The sequence below is a fragment of the Vanellus vanellus genome (genome assembly GCF_965231255.1).
Source record: "Vanellus vanellus genome assembly, chromosome: 6".
NCBI lineage: Eukaryota > Metazoa > Chordata > Aves > Charadriiformes > Charadriidae > Vanellus > Vanellus vanellus.
Genome location: NC_138911.1, coordinates 27,250,400 through 27,276,157, shown reverse-complemented (window position 1 = coordinate 27,276,157; position 25,758 = coordinate 27,250,400). Strand labels below are relative to the sequence as shown.

Here is a 25,758-nt window from a genome sequence, read left to right as displayed (position 1 = left end):
ATCCTCTGTTGACTGTGCCACCAACATCTTCAGCCATGTTTAGTCATAAGAAGTCTACAGATACAGTACCTAGCAGACTAACAGCTTACATGGCCTGCCAAATTCTACAACAGGTAAAGTTAGTTCCACAAAAATAGACATCAAAACCATGAGAAAAATGTTTTCCAAGCTGGTATATTAAAAGAAACAGAAATTCAAATTAAGGTAATCTACAAAGATTATGGACATGATAAAATAAGAAAAGAATACTATTTTTATGATTATATAGCAGGAGTTTTCCTAACAGGTTTGTAGACTACTTAGAAATCTGAAGATAAATAAGAAAAGCTATGCATGTTGCACAAGATGCACTGGAATATATTTATGGCTTCTACAAATTAAAAGATACTGAAGACTGGTGCTGTAGAGGCATCTTGTAGTCTGCTTTCAAGAGGAATTTATCTGTCTGACCAAGTGGGTAACAGAAGAACTGAAATTCAGGCATTTTCAGTTTCCTTTGTGTTTTTTTGATTATCAGTTATGTTGTGTACATCCATTAAAACTTTCAGAAGAATTGTTAGCATCTTTCAAGCAGATTCACACACACTAGATATTCACCACTTCATGTATGTAGCACAAATTTTCTGCTGGAGTGGTATATGGTAACTATTTAAATGGAATACAGCAAACTTGCCTAACAAGCCCCAGCGAAAGGTGTACCTAACAAAAGTAGTTGTACCTAACACAAGCTGCATGAGAACCCAGGGAGCTGCACTTCATATCATTGTTTAGTTTTTGTACTGACAGAGGAAATGACAAACCTCCCCTAGGAAAAGTTCTAGACAAATTCTCTTAAAAAGTCAGAAATTGAAAGACAATGTCCAAAACTATTTTGAGATGCTTACTCCGAAGAAAAGGAGACACTTCCTGTCTTACTATCAGTAGCATATTACACGTTGGAAAAATACAGATAATAAGTTACAGTATAACCCTCTAGTTGGTAGAAAAAAAAATAGCACAGCTGGTTGAATAAAAGCCAGCATTCAGAAATGATACAGCTGTCTCAGTTTCAGAGTATCACTTATTTCTGCAACACTTCATTGCTAATCTACATAATTCAAAAAGACACTACATTTGACAGATGTGAACACCATTTTAAAAAAAGCAACTCGCAATAAAACAGTAGTGGTATGGGAAAAAAAGGACAAAGCCAAAGCTAGAGAGCAAAGTAAGAGAGAACGGATATCCTCCCTACTATAAGAAGCTTGTGATTTTAAATGAATTCATTTAAACCATTACAAAAAGTTGAACACACAGTTATTTTAGTTTACCTGACTTTATCAGAAAACTCTAAGCAAAACAAGAAATGCTTTAGCGCTGAAAGCACCAAGAAAATTTAACACTGTTTAGTTTATTATCTTTATCATATATATATATAGGAATTGTTGTAGTGAGTCAGCACCCCATTTCTGATGATGACTAAAGGCAGATAAATAACAGCAGAGCGGAAATACAGGGCAATTACAAAGTAGTACTTCCTACGTATAGTCTATATACCAAGGCAGCAATTTGCAAATCTTGGAGTTTTTCAGCCAAGGACAATGTCTTTGTATTAAATTTATGTATTTCATTCATTAATTTCAGTGCATTTTGAACACTGAATTGTTTGGCTCTACTATGTTCTAAGGCATGAGTTCTGCAATATAATCATGCACTATGCAAAGAAATCGCTCTTTTTATTTTTGAACTGTCAGCTGACAACTTCACCTGATATCCTGCAATTCTTGTCTAGAAATATCTAACGACTGGTCTTTCCCTATTTGTCTTCATCACAGGAGTAATATATTTGTAGGCTTCAATCGTATCCTCCTCCCATGTCAGTCTTCTATTTTTCAGACTCCCTCGTTGCTCCTAATAGGGAAGGAGTTCCACAGTTCTAGGCATCCTTCCTCTACTTTTTTTGTGTATTATTCTAGACCAGAAAACAGAACACAGCAATGGGGATGGAAAACCAATATAGTTTTATACATGTTCTTTATCCCTAATCCTTAACATTGTTTCTGTGCATTTTTTGCTGGGTTGGTTTTTTTTGTTTTGCTTGCTACTGAGGTTATGTTTTCTTAGAACTATCTACTGAGTTATATCTAGTCAAAAAGGCTAATTCTAAGATAACTAGCTGAAAATACTTGAAAAGGTTTCCAGAAAATTTGAATATGTAGTAAAGAATAGCTAGGAAAGATAAAGAAAGTTGGGCAAGGACATCAACTACCTACGTGTGGAGGTAGGTAAACTGAGGGAACAGTAAGTCTGTTCTAATTCAGTCATCTTGCACCCAAGCAATGAACTAAAGAGCGCTAAAATTCAGGCAACGAATTTGACTGAGCTGTACCAGAATTAGTTCCAGTAAAACCAAAAAGACTATGATGTGCCTGAAAACAATTTTGCTGGAGACACACTAAGGCCAGCAAAGTCATCTAATATTTGCTGGACCTTTGATAGTCACCCCCGAAAGGAGGAGAAATGGAAAATACATCAGCTTTTGCAACCATTCTATTTTGCTCTGGAGCAGACAATTCTTATTGATGTACGAGTTGAAAAGATGGCAGAGAAGACACCCCAATCCTGAAATACTTCTGTGACATTTTCTTGAATGTCCCTTTCACAAGCTAGCAGTTTAAATGAGTTTATCTAAGGCCACAGTCCCTGTAACATGGATTACCTATAGGTGGATGCAGCAGCAGTCTGTTCAGTTCCAAAGAGTAGCTGCTTTATTGCAAGGTTGAAGGTTTTGCTACATCCTATTCTACTTCAAAATACACAATACTGCTTGGAAATACCTAAGCAAAATCACCTGAAATGAGCAGGAAGACAGAAACAACAATACTTAACACCTCTATTTTCAACCATTCTGACATGTAACCTATCCATAGTCCACAAACTCTGCACCATCTGGACTTCCAAGTTCCTCAAACACAAAAGATATCAGTGCAGATGAAAGAAAAATCAAAAAGGTAGCTCTGCATAATGATTGTCTGGATTTTTCCGGTAGTCATCTCATCTGCAGTTAGGTTTAAGAGGTTATCGCAATAGATATTGCCAAATGTCCCACAGACAAGGAAAGCGTTTACTAACACATGGTACGGAACAGCTATATACTGAGTTTTTTCAAGGTCTAGGTATGGTTCAGGAGGAATGCTCTGAATGCGTGGAGTCCAACAGCCTTCTATGTGAATACATATAGTGTGAACGCACATATAAATACTAACAAAAAGAGAATTTCAAGTTTGCTTTTATAAGACATAATTGCTAGTTCAGACTAAAGAGTTAAAAAGCTGTATAATTACAGGAAGTATCATGAGACTGAATGCTGTCTGAACACATTGAGGCTTCCCCTACCCCCAGTTTAAGTCCAGTTTTAGAAGGTGGAGCATATTCATACCTCTAATGAAAAGCACTGAAACTGTTTCAGAGTCTGATGTCAGTGACGATGTATAGACCACATATCCTCCAGAACTTTTTATTTCTTTTGAACATAGCTGATCTCTACTTTTTAAAATTAAACTTGAAATTAAGTTTAAAGAACAATACAATAGTGACTGCTTCATATTATAAGCCTATGAAGAGTGAACTGACTTATACATCTGTATATAATATTAATTCAAATGACTGATTGTGATTACTTGATTGTTGACACATAATCTTTTATTGATGTGACTGGCAATCAGAAAGCTGTTTGGATTCAGCACAGAAGGTACTTAACAATGGGCTGCTCCCCACCTCCTAGACCCTCCACCAGCATGATCAAAAGTAGAACAGCGTGCTGAGATATGTCTCTCATCAAGGGAAGCACAGAGAGCTGTGGAACAGCCAAAATTCAGAGGGGAAACCAATCCTAAAGAATCACACAATAGTAGCATAACTTCACTTGAAAGGGAACTCTGGATCATCTAGTCTACTGGTCTCCTCAGGGCTGGTCTAACCTCTGAGTTAGGTCAGCCTGTTCAGGGTCTTTTCCAATTGCAATCTGAATCTCAAACAACGGAGATTCCACAGCCCTTTTGGCACCTGGTTCCTGAGCTTAATCACTCTCATCATTAGTTTTATTTTTCTTTTGTATCCGCTCATGATTTTCTCTGTTGTGACTTGTGTTCATTGCCCTTGTCCTTTTACTGTACACTTCTGAGAAGAGGCTGTCTCTGCCTTTTCTAGCATGTCTGGCATTTGAACTTCACAACCTTCCAGTTCCTTTCCCCACCTCAACAAATCAGAGAACAAACTTGCTCCAGTCAGTGGTTGAGAAAGCCAACACAGAAAATCAGTTCTAAGTGCCAGTCGCAGCAAACCGTAAGCTGACAATTCCAGCTCTGCTACTGCATGAGTAAATATGAGAGAAATTCTCAGGTATATTCACCTTCAATGTTTCCTCTATGATGAAGAAGCATTAATGGGTTATATATGCAGCTCTTCTACAGCCTCAACTCTGTTGTTTGGTTGTTGTTGTTTTTTTTTATTTTTAATTATAGAATATGGTACCACAGCTGGGAGTCAAGATAAGTTTTGAAATGTAAATCTTTAAGGACTGCAGACCACAAAGTTTTTATGTTAAAAAACCCCCAAACTGTCCAGCAACACAACTCTTTCAACTGAATTCTTTCTTGGGGATTTCTCTAAGTAGAAAACTGTGCAAAGCACTAATGGTTTAACTCCTGATCATGTGACATAACAGCTTTTCCTTGTAATCTCTTTATAATCTCTTAGTCTGTCTCCTTGGTCCTCCTATGCAATACAAAAAGCTACCTGTGTAAATTTAAACCCCCTCTCCCAACCCCCTTTGGTTTCTCACAATCACAGGTGCAGATAGATGTCAGGTATGGTTCTAGGTATGGATTTCAAAACTGTGTAAGCAATTTGGCTTTTTATGAGAAACAAACAAAAAAAAAAAACCCAAACCCACATACTATGCTGTAGATGCTGGAAAACTGACAACCTCAAAATACAGGGTCTCCCCATATTAGACTTTAATATCCTATTTTCAGTTATTTCTAAATAACCTTATTTGTGGTAAAAAACTGAGCATGTCTGATGTAAGCACAATTTAATTTATTTTTTGGTTTTTTGTTTGTTGCATTAACTGATCACGTTTAACAATAAGGCAGCAAAAGAACAGTACTTGGACATTCTAGCGTCTCTGGATAATGTAAATAACCTAAAGTAAAACAAAAAACAGAACCAAAAATACCCCAAACCACAAAAAAAAAAAAAAAGGCAAGATACTGACTTTTATGTGCAACCCGTACACTCAGTTCTAGACAACTGCTTTCCAATAAATGTGTTATGGGTCTATTTATTCTACTTCTATGAGGTAGTTACAGCATCGTTGTCTTCATTAATGCCAGAGTAATATAAACTGTACTGTTCAAGCACACAGAATGCATTACTGATGCTTAAGGCATCTTCTGTCTCCAAGTCCAGAGAAATAGGGTACATCTGCCACAGTACCTGCCTAAAATCAGATAAACCAGATATATGAGGAAATTTTAATAACATGACTGGAAAGAGGTCACCTACCTTTCTGCTTCACAATGACCGCAAAAATTCTTTTTGCTTTAAATTAATCTGACCATTGGAGGAAGGAACACAGCAGGTAAAAAGTCTTTGCTGGTGGCAAAGATACCTAGCCTAAACAAACGTGAATTAATCTACTAGTAAAATGGCTTATCTGTTAAAGAATCAACATGAAAGTGACAAAAAGGGGTAGACAAAACAGGTGTCATTATCCTGAAATAACTCTTAAGGCAACCCATGTCATAACACGCTACAGCACAGGCAGTGTCTTACCTGAGCTGGTGAGCACACTCAGAGGACTGCTGGAGGAAGTGAGTGCAGCGGTACCACTTGGTGTATTCTGAGCTGCACTGGCTGCAGCTGCTAATGCAGCCAAGTTCTGCAATTGCATCGCATTCAGTCCTGCAAGACATTGAAGAATGCACAGAGTTTCTTCTATAATAGTCACCATCATCTAAGCTTAACAGAACCAGCAAATTCAGCACATCACAAGGGAGTAATGGGAAGCAGCTTAAAAAAAAAAAACAGGCTTAATACTAGTTAATGATCTTTTCCCACGTTGTGATTCCTTGTTATTACTGAAGAAGTTTTTCTTTGCCCGGATAGGTGAGTTTTGTAAAAAGATCAGGTAGTCGTGATCCCAGATGTAGATCTCAGAGTACAGAAACTATCAAGCAGAGTTCTCTCCAGTCACAAAAGCAAAGCAGCTTTAACTGAGAGTTAAGCCAGGGTCTGACAGCTCATCTGCAAGCTACAGGACACCAGGCCAATAACCTCTTCTTCTCTTGTGTCCCTCCACTTTGTTTGTAGGGGAACTGCAATAACTGCAGAATTCTTAAGACAACCTATAAACCACAGTGACCACAAAGTCACACCTTTAACCCACCATCAGCTGAGTATTGGCATGTTTTGTTTGGTCCTCTTGGCAGCCAAGAAGCAACAGTCAATTGTGAGACAACGGTAAGTGGCAACTCCTGACCACAAGATCAGCCAATGTACAGGTGGGCTAGTCAGCTGGTCAAACAAAAGTGGTGAGGAAAATGGGAAACATCAGGCACAATAAGTTTCCAGGAATACTGCAGGGAGAGGAAGGTATCCCTGTGTCAATGAACTTTTACCGGTCAATCTACTCAGCAATTTTTTAATGAAACCACTCAGTCAGCACTGACACTGTAGTTTGCCCTCTTTTCCTGCCATGAAATTATCATTGATATAAATCTTTTTAATTCTGTATTTTAGCCATCCTTTGGTAGGCTAGCTCCATTCCTCCAGTTCTGCCTCTCTTCCCTTTTCCCTTATTTCCCTTTTTTGTCTCTACCCTTGCTTATTCTAACAATTCCTCCTCTTTTCATCTGACCTTAGGCAATCCCTAGTAATTCTTCCCTACAAAATTAAAACCAAAACTAAATTAATCACCATTCATATAAGAACATCAAAACATCCTAGGCAGATGCAGCACCTCATGTTTTGGATGCTCAGTAAGTATGTGATGACAAAGCACACATCTCAAATAATTAAAATCTCAGTTTTGTAATCTAAGTATATAAACAGAGAACATAAGAATGTAAGTGACAATGTAGTATAAGCTATTTATTTTCTAAAAAAACTTCTACTACCTTTAGCATAGGTAATTTGTTTGTTTTTTTTTTTTTTTTTTTAATATTTTTCAATAGTTTTCTCTTTGTGACAGCATCAGTTTCCCTAACCACATATAGTGCCTGAAACAAGAGGATTCTGCCTTTATTTAGACTCTCAAGGTGCCACTGTAACATAAAAGCATGAAGTTAAAACCAAAAAGTTATATTTTTTGTTTTTATTGTGCTACAGAGGGTTAAAAGTGCAAGTGTTAGAGCTAGTGAAGAACAGAGCAGCTTGCTTCCTTTCTCAAGCAGTCTGGCACGTGCGCACTGCACCTGTCCACTTGTCATCACATTGTTTTCCCATCTGCTTTCAAACAGGGTTAAGATTAAATTTTGTCTACAAAGTCTGATATAGTTGGGATCTAATTACCTACTTAATATTTCTATCCATGTATTTCAAGTAAGCAGATCAGCTGAGATATTAACAGGACTTTGAAACTACAACTGTTTCTGTGAAGAATCACAGAATAATTCTTTCAAAACACCATAGAACATGCTGTTTATATGTTTGAGTTCTCAATTTTTAAGGTGATTTTTTAAATAGTGAGAACAGAATTACCTTGGAAACTTCACAGGCAGCCATAGCTAATTAGCAGCTTCCCCAGTCTTTATTGTAGTAACAATTACCATAAGCTGCTGTACTGTTTTTTTCTTTTATTACCACTTGCTTTTAAACAGACACAAGGGCAGGGGACCGTATCATGTGCATAACAAAATTTGTTATAGGTCACCACCACACAGGATATTAGTGAAACTGATTTAAGAGCTCTGAAGAGGTCCAACATGAAAAAAGTAAACATAAGCTAAGTTTAGAATCAACCTCGAGTATAAATCAAAGTTCTTACAATCAAAACCACAACGCTTTGCAAAGGTTTGTAATTGTTACTGATGAGTGTACCAACACAAATCAGATGTACAAAGACACTTTACTTTCTTAACACTTTTAGATCAATCTCTGCACAGACAGGGCATGTAATATTGTGAACTACCATACAATTCCAGGAGGCAAATTTAAAACCTTAAAAAGTTCAGTATTAAAACCAAAACTATCGTTTTTCTGCCAGCAGAATGATTTACAGAATGCAGTTACTGGAGTTACTAACATATGTTTTATTATTCCCCCCCTGTGAAGACAGAAGGTACAACCAATTTGCAGCTGCAGTACTGCTACACTTAGTGAATATTCTGACTAGCAGTCCACAGCAATTTGGCTCATACCTATTTAAGGTAATATTTCCCTAACAGCAATGGTGCAATCAATGGTAATTCAAATTAAGGAACTAAAGAACCTGAACGAAGGACTAGTTCACATTCCTACCAACATTGCATTTTCAACCTTCTTGTATTTAAGAACAAAGAATTTTAAATGGGAAACTTAAGAATCCATTATCACTGAAACACATGCATCAGTGCTTACTTCAAAACACAATGCTTCACCTGTTTTCATCCAAACAAATATACGGAGCCATCTTTTTGTACCCCTAAGGGAAGAGAACTTTAAACACCAGAGGTATGGGAGATTACCAGCATACCACAACTTACCTTGGGGACAATGGTTAACTAAGATTAAGAAGGAACATCCACACTTGTAGCAGAGGATTCGTGTCATTCCAAAGGAGTGGGTAAACTCAGGACTACTTATTTCAAATGAGGTTAATGTGTCTACAGCCTTTTGGCTACTTTCTCTACCCTTCTGCTCTTTACTTTGGCACTGAATTTGTCTTCTGGTGGAAAAAACTCACCTCCCATTGGGTGGAGGCTGCTCAATGTGTTCAGGTTCCCAGATGACGCAGCTGCTGTCTGCTGAAGGAGCTGCAAATAAAGCTAGACATTACACCAAAAAACAAAACAAGAGTGAGAGTGAGGGCTGGCTCCGCTTCTGGGAGAAAGTGCATCACACCACAGCCAGAGCGCCGTCACAAAGGGAATTCCCACTGCCCATGCACCACATCCTAGCAAAGCATAAAGAGAATTCCCCTTACACAGTACAGCCAGAGCACCACCATAGTGAAAATCCATGTTGCCCATGCATCACATTGCAGCCAAAGCAACAGCATAATGCTTTCCTCACTCAACTTAATCAATGTTGAGGGAAGTTTATAGCTAATACACCAAGACAAAAACATCAGTAGTGAGAGACTCCTTCTCAGAGTACCTCAGGCAGGACTGCCATCCCTAAGGATATGCTACTTCAAGCCAGACTTTACAGCTGACACTGTCAGCACATAACAAATGGCAAATGCGATACCGAAACCAAAGAGCCACTGTGAGAGGGAACCCCCTCCACTTTCCTTAAGCACAGCAGCCATGAAAGAAATTTCAAGCCTCAGCTCAGAAGCTATTTAGAGGGATTTTCTATTCTCTTCTCCATTAACTAGGTGTCGTTATAAAAAAAAAAAAAAAAAAAAAAAAAAAAAATCTCATCTACCAAACCTAAAGCAGTAGTAAAAGAGAGAACACCCCCACATCAATAGTACGCCATACCAAGAATGAGATGAAATTTTCCTTTTCTGTTCCCCAGACCTTATATTGCATGAATACAGTTCTCAGCTACTCTGGCAACCCACATGAACCAGAGCACATCAGTTTGACAGTTTCACCCTTTAGGGACCCAGCAAAACCAACCAAAATCAGTGACAAACAGCAGACTATCTTCTGTTGTGTCATTTTGCTAAAGAAAGTAGTTTCTCTCTATTTTCTGTGGGGTTTGTTTGTTTGGTCTTTTGTGGTGGGGTTTTGTTTTTTTTTGGTCAGCTGCTTGGCACTTCCAACCTGATCACCTTTTCTATTTGGACACCACCAAGTACTGTTCTAGGTTTCACTGGAAAGGGATGAGAGAAATAAAGGCTCAAAAGGGGAAAATGGAAGAGGAGTACAAGAACTGTGTCACTAGACAGACGTGAAAAGGGCATTTATATGCCCTTATGTGTGTAAACACTGAGGCCATAACATATGAAAAAAAAAAAAAAAAATCTTTCCAGCACAAAGTCATTCTACGGGAAAAAAAATAAGTTTCAGTAGTCAGGGCTACAGTGACTGGGGTTGAAATCATCACTTAAATTTCATTTCAGCCTCCTGATCCACAAAATGGGGATTAAGAACCCTGCTCCTATAAGGAGCCCTCTAAAAATGAATACAATAAACTCTACAAGACGATCAGACACTGTAATCCCTGAAGAGATAAAAAGAACCCAAATCAGAAACTCACTGCTAAGTATTGGGGTCCAAGTGTGTTGAGACCAGCCAGGTTTCCCCATACTGAGGCAGCACTGATCTGTTGCATTTGTTGCTGGAGTTGCTGAGCAATTCGTTTCTGCTCTTTGTCCTTCTGCGTGTCTGCAAATTTTACCACAATGGGAGAAGAGCAACCCTGCAAACAGCAATTCAAACAATTACATACTTGCTATCCCCAGCAGTCACAAAAATACTGCATTAAGACCCAGTCATTGGAAGCATTCCCCTTCCCCAACATGCATACATATACACATATTCAAACAGCACATTTAATTAAAGGTTCAAAATCTCATTTGCTTTTGATTCTACTTTGTATTTTGGTATTTTCTCTGAAGATGAAGTTTCTATCTCAAGCTCTAAAAATAGGAGAAGAAACACAAAGGTCCAGGAGTAGTGTTTGTGAAGAAACACACACTGCACTTATCCTTCTCTGCTCTCTAGTCCTCCAAACTCCATAGTGACTGCCTGACAAATTACATCTTGTCCTGACAGCCACTAACTTGTTTTACCTCCATAGTTTGTGCTTGGTGCATTGTTTTGATTGCTGTTTGTGCCATGGCTCTTGTTGTAAAAGTCACAAATGCACAACCTGGGGAAAAAAAACAAAAAGGAACCAAGTCATTCACTACTTCCACAATAACTGGATGAATTAAAAAAATGACAATGCCTATGGGCTGGGGCATGGTGGTGAGGGATCACAGAAAGAGCTGAAATGCCACCGTGAGTTGCAAAAGGCAGGATGCCAGGATCAAGTAGAGAACCTTGAACTGTTGGAAAAGCTTACCTCGGCTCAGGCCATCTGGGCCCCGTAATATCCTGCATTCTTCAATCTGCCCAAAGGGGGAGAACATCACTCGGATATCATTTTCATTGCACTTCTTGGATATCATTCCAATAAACAACTTCCTATCTTCTACTGCTAAGAAATCAAAGGATAAGAGTATTACCAGCAAATATATGCTTACTAGATCTTATTTTGTCAAGTCTTCTCCATCATCTGCAATTATTTCCCTTGTATTTAGGGTAGGGGCTTGTCGAAACCAGATTCCCAATAATAGAATCTCTTCAATTTAAGAGGATGCATATGAGATACCTCAATGAACCTGAAAGATGCCTGTTTTATGTTTACATTTTTCTGACTGTTTCTCCCTTGCAAGCCTGTGAACTGCAAGGATGTAAGGAAAGGAAAAAATTTATCAGATTCAGCACTTCTCTGTATCTCCTACATTCAGTTCCTGGTGAGAGAGAGAAGACTTGTATGTATTTTACTGGATTATTTTCATCCTCTCTCCTCTGTTTCTTCTATCTTTAGACTATCAAAATACCTAACTGTAACTAAACAAGTAGGTGAGCTGGAAAAAGTTTCTTTCTAGCCTCTATCATGCCAATCACTTAAATTTAGATCTCTTTTGTCATGCTCCTTTCTCAATAGTGGAAGCAACAGCAGTTGCTAAAACTGTTCTGTCTCAGATTCGTCTATTCTGATCTGTAACAAAAGCGTGAAAATAACACCTCAAATCAGAACGATGGACTGCGTGCTACTGTATCTTGCCTCTAAATGCTGATGGTACTACATACATTAGAGTTGAAGAATACCTTTCAGTGTGCAGGCTATTTTAAAAGAAATAGTCCAGAAAGACATTTCTCTTAACTTTTCAGTTAGTGGTTACTAATGTCAGTTTAAAGTCACTTAAGGGAGTGCGTAAATTCAAATCCAGAGCAGAACTTTATACCTTGTTTTACTTACTTAAGGATGCTAATCACCTCTGAAATAATTTGCTTCATCCTTTAAAAGCAAGTATGTAGAATACCATTTGGAAATAAAAAACAGTTTGTAAAGACAACCTTCAGCACCATATAAAATATAATACGATGAAGGCTGTGGCCCAATTTGAAGTTTCAAGAGAGAAAATCTTCTCCTGTTTAGTGCCATGGTGAGGGGAAATCAGCTTATTTGCCGAGTCTTCCATGGTGTTGAAGAGGAAAATTCCAAACTATTCCAGCTGACATGACTTTAACTGACTATTAAATCTTAATGTTGTATCCAGTTCACTTTCAAGCTCTTAGAGCAGAAAGCTCTTTCAAATACTTTTTTCAGTCCATTTTAGTTCAACAGATTCAAAATCCATTTTATTAATGGCAAGTTAAAATACTTTAACTTATGTTTTCTTATTTATATTTTCACCATCTTTCATTAAAACTCATATAATTATATAATAGCCTCAGAACTGTCACCCTAAAATTCCATTAAATACTTTTTTCCTCTTTCCATTATTTTCCAGGATATTTGCGTGTATGTGTATAATGCAAGATCAATTTTTAGAGAACCTATTCTGTTCTCCTCCCAAAGATACTTCAAAATAATTACTTCTTTCTAGATGTATTTACACAGAAACATATTCTGTATACATATGGAGGAATTTGTAGGTGGAATTACTCCTACTGTATGTTATTCCGTCTTCTGTTTTCAATTATCTTAAGATATAAGCTTTCTGGAAACAGGATTACCTTCTCCACGAGGCAATGCTAATTTTATAGTAAATATGGCAAATGAAGAAAATAAAATTCAGCCAAGCCTATAAAGGCTGAAACTATAAAATGCTAAACGCTTTCTTTGCTTATCTTGCAGCAATATATAGACACACACACATGTGAACATGTACTTATGCACATATATAAACTCATCATGGAAATACATGGATAAATGATCATTTACCCAATGGTAGATGCTAGGTGTCTTAATCCATCTGAAATGGCCAATGTGCAGAAATATTCACATTTTTTCCCCTACTGGCCTGTTGTGAATTCTCAATCTCCCTTGCACAAGGAGAAGTTTTGAGTCCTGCTATAGATGGAACAGCCCTTGCTTCAAATTGGCCTAGCAGACAAATCATATGAAGAGCGGTTGAAGGAGCTGGGACTGTTTAGTTTGAGGAGGAGGAGGCTGAGGGGAGACCTCATCACTCTCTACAACTATTTGAAAGGACACTGTAGAGAGGTTGGTGCTGGTCTCTTCTCACAGGTAATTAATGACAGAACAAGAGGGAATGGCTTCAAGCTCCAACAGGGTAGGTTTAGACTGAACATTAGGAAAGAATTTTTCACAGAAAGGGCGGTCGGGCATTGGAATAGACTGCCCAGGGAGGTGGTTGAGTCACCATCCCTGGATGTGTTTAACAGACGTTTAGATGTGTTGGGGGATATGGTGTAGGGGAGAACTTTGTAGAGTAGGGTAGATGGTCAGACTCGATGATCCCAAGGGTCTCTTCCAACCTAGACAATTCCATTCTATGAAATTGGTCAAGCACTTGAAAAAACATTTCTAGATTTCATAGAATCATAGAATAGCTTGGGTTGGAAAGGACCTTAAAGATCATCTAATTCCAAAGCCCTGCCATAGGCAGGGATACCTTCCACCAGACTAGGTTGCTCAAAGCCCCATCCAACCTGGCCTTGAACACTCCCAGTGAGGGGGCATCCACAACCTCTCTGGGCGATCTGTTCCAGCAAAGAATCTCTAATATCTAATCTAGACCTACCCTCTTTCAGCTTAAAACCGTTACCCCTCATCCTATTACTACACTCCCTGATAAAGAATCCTTCCCCATCTTTCCTGTAAGCCCCCTTTAAGCACTGGAAGGCCACAATAATGTCTTCCCAGAGCCTTCTCTTACCAGGCTAAACAACCTCAACTCTCTCAGCCTGTCCTTGTAGGGGAGGTGCTCCAGCCCTGATCATCTTCATGGCCCTCTTCTTGACCCGCTCAAGCAGGTCCGTATCTTTCTTATGCTGGGGGCCCCAGAGCTGAACGCAGTACTCCAGGTGAGTATGAAAGCAGAGTGGGAGAATCACCTCCCTTGATCTGCTAAGCCCTTCTTCTGATGCACCCCAGGATACAACTGGCTTTCTGCACTGCAAGCACGCATTGCCAACTTATATTCAGTTTTCCATGCACCAATACCCCAAAGTCCTTCTCTGAAGGGCTGCTCTCAAACCCTTCATCACCCAGCCTGTATCCATATTCAGGATTGCCCTAACCCACATGCCAGACCTTGTGCTTGGCCTTGTTGAACATCACGAGGTTTGCATGGGCCCACCTCTCAAGCCTGTCAAGGTCCCTCCGGATGGCATCCCTTCCCTCTAGTGTATCAACCACAGCACTCAGCTTGGCGTCATCTGCAAACTTGCTGAGGGTGCGCTCGATCCCACTGTCCATGTCCTCAACAAAGATTTAAACCACTTTAGTACAAAGAAGAACTCACTGGATGTTTCCCTAACTGACAACATGGTTCTACCACAAGCTGCAGCAGTGGGAGATACTGAGTCATGGAATTTTAGAGACATCACTTATGCTACCTACTATATTGAAAACACACTTTTTTCTTTCTTTTCCTTTCTTTTTTTTTAAATCAGGTCTCCAATTCAAGAAGACTTCATCAGAAGCTGTTTGACAAGAGGAAAATCCTCAAGCTTCCCTATTAGCACAAATGATGCCACCAAACTCAGACTCTAGTAAAGCTTACCATTACTCTTTTCACTGTCAGCTGGTTTCATCTGGATAGGATGGTGCATCTGAAATGTAAAAAGATTATTTAATCATAGATGCATTTACTTTATACTATATGAATAAATCTCATAAGAATTGTGGAAGAAAGAAATGGTAGACTGAAATGCCTCTACAGAAGTGCGGATGTAACAATACATAACTTTGTAGAAGAAAGAAAAACTTTCTTTATGATATGCCATTATTCCTCCACTGAGAGTTATGAGCCATGCCCACCCACTTCACTACCATATTATTCTCCCAGATGTTCCAAAATTCCCTTAAGATATGTTATCATACAAATCTCATGACATTGCTCTTTTGAATAGTTCTTTTAAAACATTATTTGAGGGCAAGATAACATATGTTTGCACATCAGTGGTACCAGAGCTCAGAAAAACACAACAAAGTTGAGAAGAAATCATGGCTCTTCTCTTACCCCTGGGAGGATCTTCATGTTGTGAAGAGCATTCTGTGCTTCTAGTGCAGCTTTACGGGTATAAAATGTAACAAAACAGCACCCTGCAATTGAAACAAAATGCTAGCCAGGAAAGAACAGTATGAATCTTGACACCGCACAAAAATTGCAAGTCCCCTTCTATCCTTCCAATGCAAAACATATGACAAGTAGAAGAGTTCAGACATTGAAATAAGGAGGTTCTACTGATTATGACTGTTTAAAAAAAGATTTCTAAGTGTAAGAAAATGGGATGTATTCAGAACTGACCCGACATCACCAATACACCATCAAAACAAACATTTAGATACATCTGCCCAATAATTGTTGGCTACTTCCATTATGAAACACCACAATTATTTGCTAGTACCACAAACTTATCTAGTTTCATGGAAAATAAGATATTGCATATAACTGAACCACAAATCCAGGTACAGCATTTAGTTAGTATTTGATGCACAAAAATGATTAAGACCTCAATTTTATATTTTATCTGAAACCGTGACACTTCCAGCAACATTATTATATCATAGCATCACAGCAATGCTCTGAAGCAACACAATATTAATTTGATGTTCTGCTTTGCAATTATAATCCATATTCTTCAAGCACCCCCATCACTTCTGAGCTCTAAAAAAAAAAAATTATGATTTTCCTCCGTTCAGCTAATGACTGCATCACAGTCCAAGTACAATTAGACACATACACTTAAAGACTACAAAGGCTGGGCTTGCATGCCCGTCTGGTCACACAGAGCTCAAACATAAAGGGATGTTTGAATAAGCAAACAGCTAAGACTGTACCTGTGTAAAAGGAGCTGAGAACCCAAGTCTTACGTGACAAGTACAGATGTTCTCACCTTTGCTTTGAGGAGGGTTTTGGCTCCTGTCCCTCAAGACATTGATTTCATAGACAGCACCATACTGTTCAAAAAGTTCTCTTAGATCCTTCTCACACCAGCTCCGTGGGACCTGACCCACAAACATCTTGATAGCATCTAGATCAGGTTGGTCTGGGTGATCCAGTGTGCCATTCATTTTCTTTGAGCTGTGAAAAACAAGAAGTAATTTCTGGTTTATATATTTCCACAGACTATAGATGCTATTGCAGCAAGAAGAAGCATGCTTAGAGTGGGATTGAAAAAAATATATTTCTACACATATACAAATGTATATGATTAAAATATAAAGAGAGACTCTTGCACATTCCCAGTCCTGCAGACCAGAGAATATTCAGAAACATTATTCACATTCATTGGCAAGCTGTGTACTTAGAAACCAAACACTCTACACAGCTGTTTAAAACTTCTCTTAATGTTTGTTCCTATAATGTAGTCAACATCTGGGATTCAGGACATAAATCTGTTGAGATGACTGAAAAATATCACTAGTTAAATCATGTAAAATTTTACAGAAGAAACCAGAACAGGAAGGAACCCAAACAGTCTACCCACAGACTACTGAAATCATCAGTAAACACCAAAAATGAGAGGATAATATTTTTTGTTGTTTTAAACATGACTACCTGGAACTGTTTCCCAGGGCGAAGATCCATCTTAAAATAGAGAAACAGGTACAACTGAACAGATGAGCAGTTTCATTAAAGGTTTACAAAGCAATAGCTCTTTGTGAAACTAGGGAGTTTTCAACAATATTTGGCAAAAAACCCACAGGCTTAGGCTGCACATGAACAGGTTGGAATTGGACAACATAGCTAGTCACAGGCTGAATCAAGTTGTTAACACCCTACTGTGACTCAAAGAAAAAATGTCACTTCTTAGACTACAATAACACAGGAGTTTTGAGTATGGGAATCTTCAATAGGCTTCAAGACATTACATCTAGCCACATGAACAGTTTACAGCCTGTTAATAAAACTGTATTATACTCCACTCAGCTAGTTGACAGTCATAAACTTTCTGTATTGACTCCTCATTGTTTGTCAAGTGCAATGTGATGTTTTGTTACTGGTACTCACAGCCTGGTATACCAAAGGACCTACCTCTGTGGAATACCGACTGCAATGACATCCTATTGTAGCTATAGTGATTAGTAGGTTAAAATTGCTGAGCTACCCCTGCATAATCTAGAAAGAACATGGGGAATGGAGTAGTAACTATACAATGACTCCCCCCCGCCCCCAAACTCTTTGTTGAATACAGGTGGCCTTCTTCCAGAGTAGGCGGCTCTCTTCATCTCTGCTTTTTTCCTTTAAAGATAGTTTTTGTTTACTGTAATGTGCATTTAATAAGCCATTCAATGTTCCTCTTACTGTCCACCTGCAATCATATTCCCCCCAAACAGAATCTAAAAATAACAATAATAAAAAAATAATAATTCCAAACCAGGTAACGTTTAGTTAATTTTTTCCCTCAATATGCTGCTGTCCAGAGCCTAAGGAAAAACCGATACCAGGGAAAGCTCAGCTTTATAACTGTATGAACAGACCTCACGAACAACAAAGCTTCTTACTAGAAGGGAAGGGAATAATCATAAATCCTTTCACTCCTCTCTACTTTTCCACTCCAAAAAGGTCAGCACTTCTCCAAATAGTCAGGGCAAACAATAGTTTTTACAAAGAGATAAACTACCTCTCTTCATTCAATGTTTTTTTCATTCCAATTGAGAACAACTGGAAATCATTTATCCTCTTCCAACAATAATTTTCAGTCCTGCCTTCTATGCCATGGGTAGCTTCAAAAGCATAGCATGGCTCCTGTTAACTGGGCAACTCTTAACATGACCTCAGCAGTATTCACAGAATCTTTTATTCTTAATTAAAAGGTTTGGTCTGGAGTCATTAACAGGGATGAACAGAAACTGTTCTCCCAACAACTGATTTAAATAACTGATTTTATAATATCAGCACCTGTAGCATACTATAAACAGTACTGCCAAATTGCTTTATTCCTCCTTACTCCTCATCCCCAAAATTATCAGACTATTTTCCCCCTAGCCAGAATCCAACATCAATTGTCAATACCCACTAGGACTTCTTCAACGAAACAAACTGTAGGCTCTCCTATCTCTCTTCTTTCCCCTCACAAGGGGAGCTCAGCAGACAGCAGAGGCTTCAGAGACAGCAATTCCAACTAACCCTTTAGTTATAAACTTAGGCATGAAGACAAAATACTTACACAGGGCTAGCATTCAAGGAGCAATGGTCCACCATCATCTCTGGGAGGAAATCCAACTTGAACGCAGCCATCACCTCAGTCTGTGACAAACTACTAACACTAAATCAGTGTATTGCCTAACCCCCAAACAACACCACTACCAAAAGTCCTGCAGGTCTTAACACTCAGCCACACAAAAAACACTCAAACCACAGAAACGCAAGCCCAGAGAGACCAGCAATAGACACCACAGAAACAGGCTGGACTGGGAAAGGGACATGGAATCCCAGATTAAAAAGGGGATGTGACCATGTGAAGGGAGGCTCAGCTTAATACACAATGAAAATGCTGATGCACTGGGCTTGTTTTGTGCAATTTTCCCTGGCGAAGCAGTACTGAGTGCACTGTCAGATAAACAGAGTGTCAGATCCATGAAGATAGCAATGGGTAACAGAGCAGAAAGAATACAAACTCCAGTCTTTCCATCCCCAACTAACTCCTTGCCTCCCAAAATGGAAGTCCCAAGGCCTCGAGGTTCAGATGGACACTTCCCATATCACCAGTATTAAGGTGTGAAGTCAAGAGGTTCCTTCACCATAAACATTTTAAATGGCTGATCTCACGCTTTCATCTTGTGCACTATTTTTGACACTCTTCTAACTAATCAAAGCTATGAAGATTTGATTACTCAAAAATTCCTTAATTACTGCAGAACATCAAAACCTACTCCTTTTATAGGAGCAAAACATCCACTGTTCTGGAAACAACGCTTTGCTCATCATGCATCTATAAATCCAGAGATATACATAGCCTATAGATGATAAAGAATGGGAAAACCACAGCGATTTGTTGAAAACTGGTTTATAATCTCTGAAAACACTGATCAGAACACCTCAGCTGCTTCATCATTAAAACAGGAATAACATGTTGATCAAGGAACTGTGAGGTATATTAATATGTGAGGTGCGTTTATATGTATTTATACACACACACAATACAGACCTCTTGTTAAATCTCCAATATCCAGATTATCTCCCCATTAGTTTGGGTAATACTGTATGCATTGGGAGATGAAGAAATATTTGATTGCAGAGAGTGAGTGCTGCAGATGCAGCTGGGTGTGTCCAAGCACTCCAGGAAGGATGGTGAATTCAAGTCCAACATGAATCCAGTTAAGCCTTATGTATGTGGTTGATATAACCACAAAATAAACTCTCAGAGCGTCAAGAAATGCATGCTGGGGGAGCTGCAATCACTTCTTTCTTGTCTGTCAATGACTGCAACATGTACTTGCAGTTATTTAGATGGGCCAGTATATACAGCTTGCTTTATCCTTGCACAGTTACAGCATGTCAATTATTTTTTCATAAATAACCATTTCCAACCTCTGAACAAAAATAACATTTCCGATCTGCCTACAGTGAAGTTAATTAAAAGGTTATTAAAAGGAGTTAGGCCTCAGAATACAAAGAGATATGCATGTTACTGCAAAATAAGAGAGGACATGAATTTAGCACACATCAGATATTCTACAGTAACTACTTCATGTGTATCCTTACTATGTGGTAAATGCAAGCAGCTTATTCTTTAATGAAAGAGGTGGAAGCTACCTGCTAAGAGCATGCAAATAGACACTAGGGAGCACAGGTCAATTTCTTAGCTTCCAGTAAAGTGTTCATATCTACCTTCAGACACATCCTACAGGCTTCCCAACTTGAAAAATGCCGTGTTGTGTCAAGCATCATATTTGAATATTAAATTGAGCCAGGAGCCCACTTTATGGATTTCACTAAAATGAGCCCACAGAGAGAAACACTTCAGATTTATGTGATTAGAACAGCAGAAGATGCGGTGGGGTTCTTGCCACTTTTCACATAAATCTATAAACCAACAGTGTACATTCTGGTGTCTCTTACCTATGAAGACCAGAATTCATTCCTTCTGGTCTTCCAGTCATCTAGCTTTTTTTAAGTGGCCAATAAAATACCTCAGCAGCCATGCTTACTGTAGGTCCAATGAAAGATGATGCTGGCAACAGATACTCTAGAAAATGGGTGTTAAAAAGGTTACTGAGATTGATTAGTTTACTGAAGAAAATCGTTAAGTCATTATGATTTGATCCTACATCCACCCTTTCCCTCATCTCCGTTCCTCAAAACGAAAGTCATACCTGCTTGTTCCATTAAGACAGAACTGCAACAAGTTACAGGCATTGTCATACTGTTATACTCCATGTCAAATTCAGCCTACTGGCTTTATAATTAAAACAGTAGTTTCGTGCAACTATTCTGCTACATATTAATTTTTAGTTCTTGTTATACTTACTCTAATTTCTCCTGTGATATGCTCACTTCATTTAATGAAGAGAAATATTTCATATGCTGTTATGCGCAATTTGGGGGAAAGAAAGAATCAATACTAGAATGGTGAATAAATATCTGAAGGTATGTTAGCCAAGACTCACTGTCTCAGAGTACCATACTTCTGCAGCAATGATGGCAATTTCAGTGACAAAACACTGGTGTACAAACAGGCTTGTTCTAAAATTATTTAGTTGAAGGCATCAAGCTAGTGAAACTAAAAGACTTAACGGACTTTACTTGAGAAAATATCAGAAAAGTGGAAAAAGATGGTGTTTCACTACTGCACAGAAATAATAAGAATTAAATGAGGATGCAGTGTTTCTTTGGAATTATAAAAAAAAAAACACAAAAGTCTTCCTAGCCATGGCTCACAAAGAAAGAAATAAAAATAAGAGAGCTAAACACACTTAATTTTTGCTCAGATGTCAAATTCCTGCTGGCTTCCAGATCCATTCTTTGACTGTTTCTATTCAAAGGATAATAGAAACAATGTCTGAAATTCCAAGCTCTATGGACTGTAGCTACACATTTAAATATGGTGCTAATCTGACAATACGAACATTAAAAACACTGAAGCCCTAGATTATGCTACAGAATATATCGCTATGTATGCTCCTCCGAGATTGCAGAATATAAATGCTAAAGGTGTTGCTTTCATTTTTAAGTTTACAGAATTACATCACATCCTGGGGTAAAAAACCTAAAAAAAAAAACAAAAAAAAAAAACCAACACACAACCAAACCCACAAACACCAAACCAAACAAATCCACTCCACAAAACAAAAAACCTGGGTCATATTTTGTTTCCTAAGAAAGCCTTGTTCATTTCAATGAGCAATTAAGTCTGAAAGCTCAAGATAATACCATCTTTTATTTTATACAGTCTGAACCTCAGACAACATATACAAATCTGAAGCTGAGGGACTACTGGGATAGTGAGAGTGAACTATGGGAAAGGATGCAGGCTATGGGGAAATCAGACACTGTGAAGCTCTGAAGGAGACAGGCCCTAGAATAAACTTCCCCTTGTATTATCTGCCCATATCCAGATCCCTACAGTGTTGCTGAATTGCCGTTTTGTTTTTCAACGGATAACCCCTAGGTTACAGGCATCAAAATACAGTAACTACTTGTCAATATTTTGTTGTTTCATTGTTGATCATGTAAGCATGCAGCCAGAATGTTTTCTGCCTACGTTGAAATCTGAACTGTCTTCCCATGCCTCGCTGGACACAAAAAGCCCCTTACCTAGTTGCCAAAACTGTAGTATCTTCCTCTGCCAATCTCTATGACAGTTATGCACTGTGGGTACACAAATCTGACACATTCAGAATGTTGAATTTACCATCAAAATACATGAAGTTTTGGTCTGCCTACAATTCAGATTAAATTAACTGAAAAACATTCTTGTGTATATGCAATTTTTGTAGAATATCCCAAGTGGAGAAAAAGGATAAGAGGGGATGACAATTGCTTTTATCTCAGAAATAGAAGAGTTTCATGGTGCTCTCTTATGTATTTATCTATTTAATTCCTCCATACTCTCCAGACCTAGGTGGATTTTCACAAATTAGGTCAGTAAATTATATTCTAAAAATAGCTCATAATAAGCTTTTCTTCTCTCCCCTTCCTCAAAATATTTCTGAGGAAAAAAAGTTTGAAGTGAATCAATACATTCTTGTCCTAATTCTCTAGCTTGTGAATGAAGTCGTGCTTACCTGTAGCTTCTACTCCAATTAATTCTGTGAAAACTCAAAAGGAATGAATTCTGAACTTCTGTCTGACTGAAAAATCCCCAGGATTCCCAGCTCTCTGACAGCAGTTGAAGCAGCAAGTCACCTATCCCTCTGGCTTACAAGATGATGTTTTCTCTGCCTAAGCACTCTTAGAAAGGGAAAAATAAAATGGCAATTAAACTTACCCTTTTATTTGATAGTAATATTTGATAGACAAATGGTTCAAAATCAATTTTATAAAACCTATTTTCTAAAATGAGAGAATTAAGTTATTTTTCTAGAAAAGGAGATAAAAATTTGCACTCAAGTGAACAAATTTGTTATTCTAATGAATTCTAAACAGTGGAGCTTATAAAAAAATAGACAAGAAACACATAACAGGTACGTTTTCTTTTAAATTGTCTATAGGCTTCCTCAAATTCATATGCTTCTTTTGAAAGTTCTACTGCTATTCCTGCCTTCTTACTGCTATGCAACATTTACTTGAAACAGAATCTACTGTCACACAATTCACAAAGCAGCTGTAGTTTCCTATGGTCATACAAGTAAAGCAGAAGACTGGCAAAGGCAAATTTGAAACTGGTAAGAGGGCACACTTCTTAATAAATGAAAAGATAAAATAAATATTTATTGGTGGTGACTTTTGTAATCCTGTCAAAAGCTTGACAGGGTTTGGGCATAAGTGGATGCTTGCAGGGATATATTTTTCAGCTTCTATTTACTGCACACATATATAAATCCCAACAGGTTTTTTTGAACAGATAATCCATGCGCTATCTGCATAAAAATACAGCACATAAGAACTACCACCTTCAAGATAACATTAGGAAGGAACAACTAAGTAACCTCATCTTTAAACACAGACTAATTAATAATTATTAAGCTTTTAGACCCTTTTGTCTAATGTACATAGTACGAGGCATTATCAGAAGGAAACCACAACCTAGACTGTGTCCAGTGTGGCAGTTCTCAAGTTCCCTAGTCACAACTTTTTACTTTTCTAAATTGACACATCCAGTGCAAAATCTTCATGTGAAAATAGATATGGAAGAAATTGTTTGGATTAAAACCACAAAAGTTACTGCTACTCTGTGACAACTGAGATCACAATTATGAGGTGGCAAAACAGTATATAAAGTTATATACTTGTGTAAATAACCCCTGTACAAAAGGGTTCTGAACAAAGCTGGTCAGAAAAGACCTGTTGCTTGAACATGCTGTTTCAGAGAGGCACCAAGGAATTTCAAGCTGTGGTAGAAAAGGCAGCTTTGTTCCCAGCTCTGTATCAACCTGATGCAAAAATCCAAACAACTTCCCTTAGCTCCTAAACCTCCAGATGTCACACAGGCAAACCAGGATGCAGTGATGCTTTCCTAGGACACAGAGAACTGAGAATACTGTTTGCTATTCAATAAACCTATACTAGAGAGGTAACCCTAAACACAAGTATGCCAATACATACCAAAAGCAGAACTAAAAAAAGCTGTTCCTATGGATGTGTCTTACCTCCTTACAATAAATCCAATCAGTGTCAAGATCCTTTAGTGACTTTTACCTGTTTAGCTCTGCAGAACATAGTCAACAGCCAGACTAGTTCAGAGCTACTTGCACACTGATGGGCAAAAGACAAGAGCTGAATGTTCTGTTTTGACCTCCCCCTCACTTATTGCTAAATGATTAGGAACTTAATGCCTTGAGACATCTACTGCTCTGACAAATTTATTTGAATATGAACGGTGGATTCAAAGCTTTTCAGGAAAGAATGACAGTATAAGGCTTATGCATTGTTTCCTTTAAAAACAGGCCAATAAAAATCCGACTGACCTCTCTGTAGCAGATATCTATTTTTCTATTAATCAAAATACTTCTAGATTAGAGCACAGACTGCACAAAGACATCCAGTTCCTCCTGTTTGTTCCCCATGCTGCATGCATTCGTGCAAAGGCACTTCAAAGGGCACCAAAGCAGTCTAGAACACCAGGTCTTTAGACAGGCTAGTAACTTTAAGCCGTCATTTTTCTGGAAGTACAAACAGTAAAGTCCAGAAATCAGCTAATGCTCCGATAGAAACATCTTGGACCTTAACGTAACAGCAAAAACAAGTACGGAAGACTTGTGTCTACAGTATTATCCACATACCAACATGATGCCAAACAGTTCTGCTTTGACTACCACACATATATTTGTCTAGCCAGTCTAGATGTCCCTCTTGCTTTTATTTCAGACAACAAGCAATGAACTGAATGCACAGATCAACTGTAATAGGTTGTGTATGGCTATTATCTTCTTAAGCTGTTAGTATCTCCAAACTTTTCAAATGACAGCTACGAAAGGAAAACCCTAATGACTGATACAACAGCGTTCCTCCTCTGAGGAGGAAAAGAGATGGTATTTCATACAAAGGGTAGTAGATTTTTGGAACTTGTTGTTGACGGGATAGTGTAGGTGCAATAAACTTACGTGAGTATAAGAACAGCCTGGACAAGTACTTGGAAGAGACCCATCAGAGGCTACCAGACAAACCACAACAGGTTAGGTTCTCCTGAGTTTAAAACAGGAAGGCTGAGAGACCAGAGTCAGTTTTGTGGTGAAAACAAATACTATAGATTAGCCTTTGTGAATGGCAAAGATAGGTCTGGAACATGCCAAAGAGCATGAGTATGCCTATGCATGTGCATTGGGACAAAACAAAAAGTACTATGGAAAAAAAGAAGAGTTGTCCTGTCAAAACTACTCAAGAACTGAACTATACACATACTAGGAAAATGATAATTAAAAATGCTCAGCTATTATCAGCACTATATTCAATTGCTTAGTAAGTAACACCAAATCCACCCCCAACCCCCCTATCCCCTCCAAAACTACACAACAAGAAACTCCAAACCCCCAAAAAACACACCTCTGGACTTCAGGAAATGTTACAGCACAGACAATAACCTGTATATACACTTTCCCGTCTTTTTAAAATGCCTTGCAATTGCTTTCAATATGCCATTATATAACTGATGAACAAACTCAGGCAGTGGTATACTCGATAACTGGCTCCCTCCTGAGAAGAACTTACACCAAATGGCAGACAGTAGTTCTGCAATATGAGCGCTTATCTACCAGGAAACAGGTTACAAC

General features: G+C 38.3%; 1 protein-coding gene across 1 annotated transcript in view; it reads right to left on the bottom strand.

The window, feature by feature from the left end:
• CELF1 (CUGBP Elav-like family member 1) overlaps positions 1-25,758 on the bottom strand; it is a 45,621-nt gene that overhangs the window by 12,964 nt on the left and 6,899 nt on the right. The window contains exons 2-9 of the mRNA XM_082484795.1: positions 16,278-16,465; positions 15,401-15,483; positions 14,942-14,990; positions 11,203-11,337; positions 10,928-11,007; positions 10,393-10,554; positions 8,927-8,996; positions 5,818-5,946 (exon numbers count right to left, since the gene is read on the bottom strand). Coding sequence (XP_082340921.1) covers positions 5,818-5,946; positions 8,927-8,996; positions 10,393-10,554; positions 10,928-11,007; positions 11,203-11,337; positions 14,942-14,990; positions 15,401-15,483; positions 16,278-16,455 — 886 coding nt within the window. The 5' untranslated portion in view covers positions 16,456-16,465. The remainder of the gene's footprint in view (positions 1-5,817; positions 5,947-8,926; positions 8,997-10,392; positions 10,555-10,927; positions 11,008-11,202; positions 11,338-14,941; positions 14,991-15,400; positions 15,484-16,277; positions 16,466-25,758) is intronic.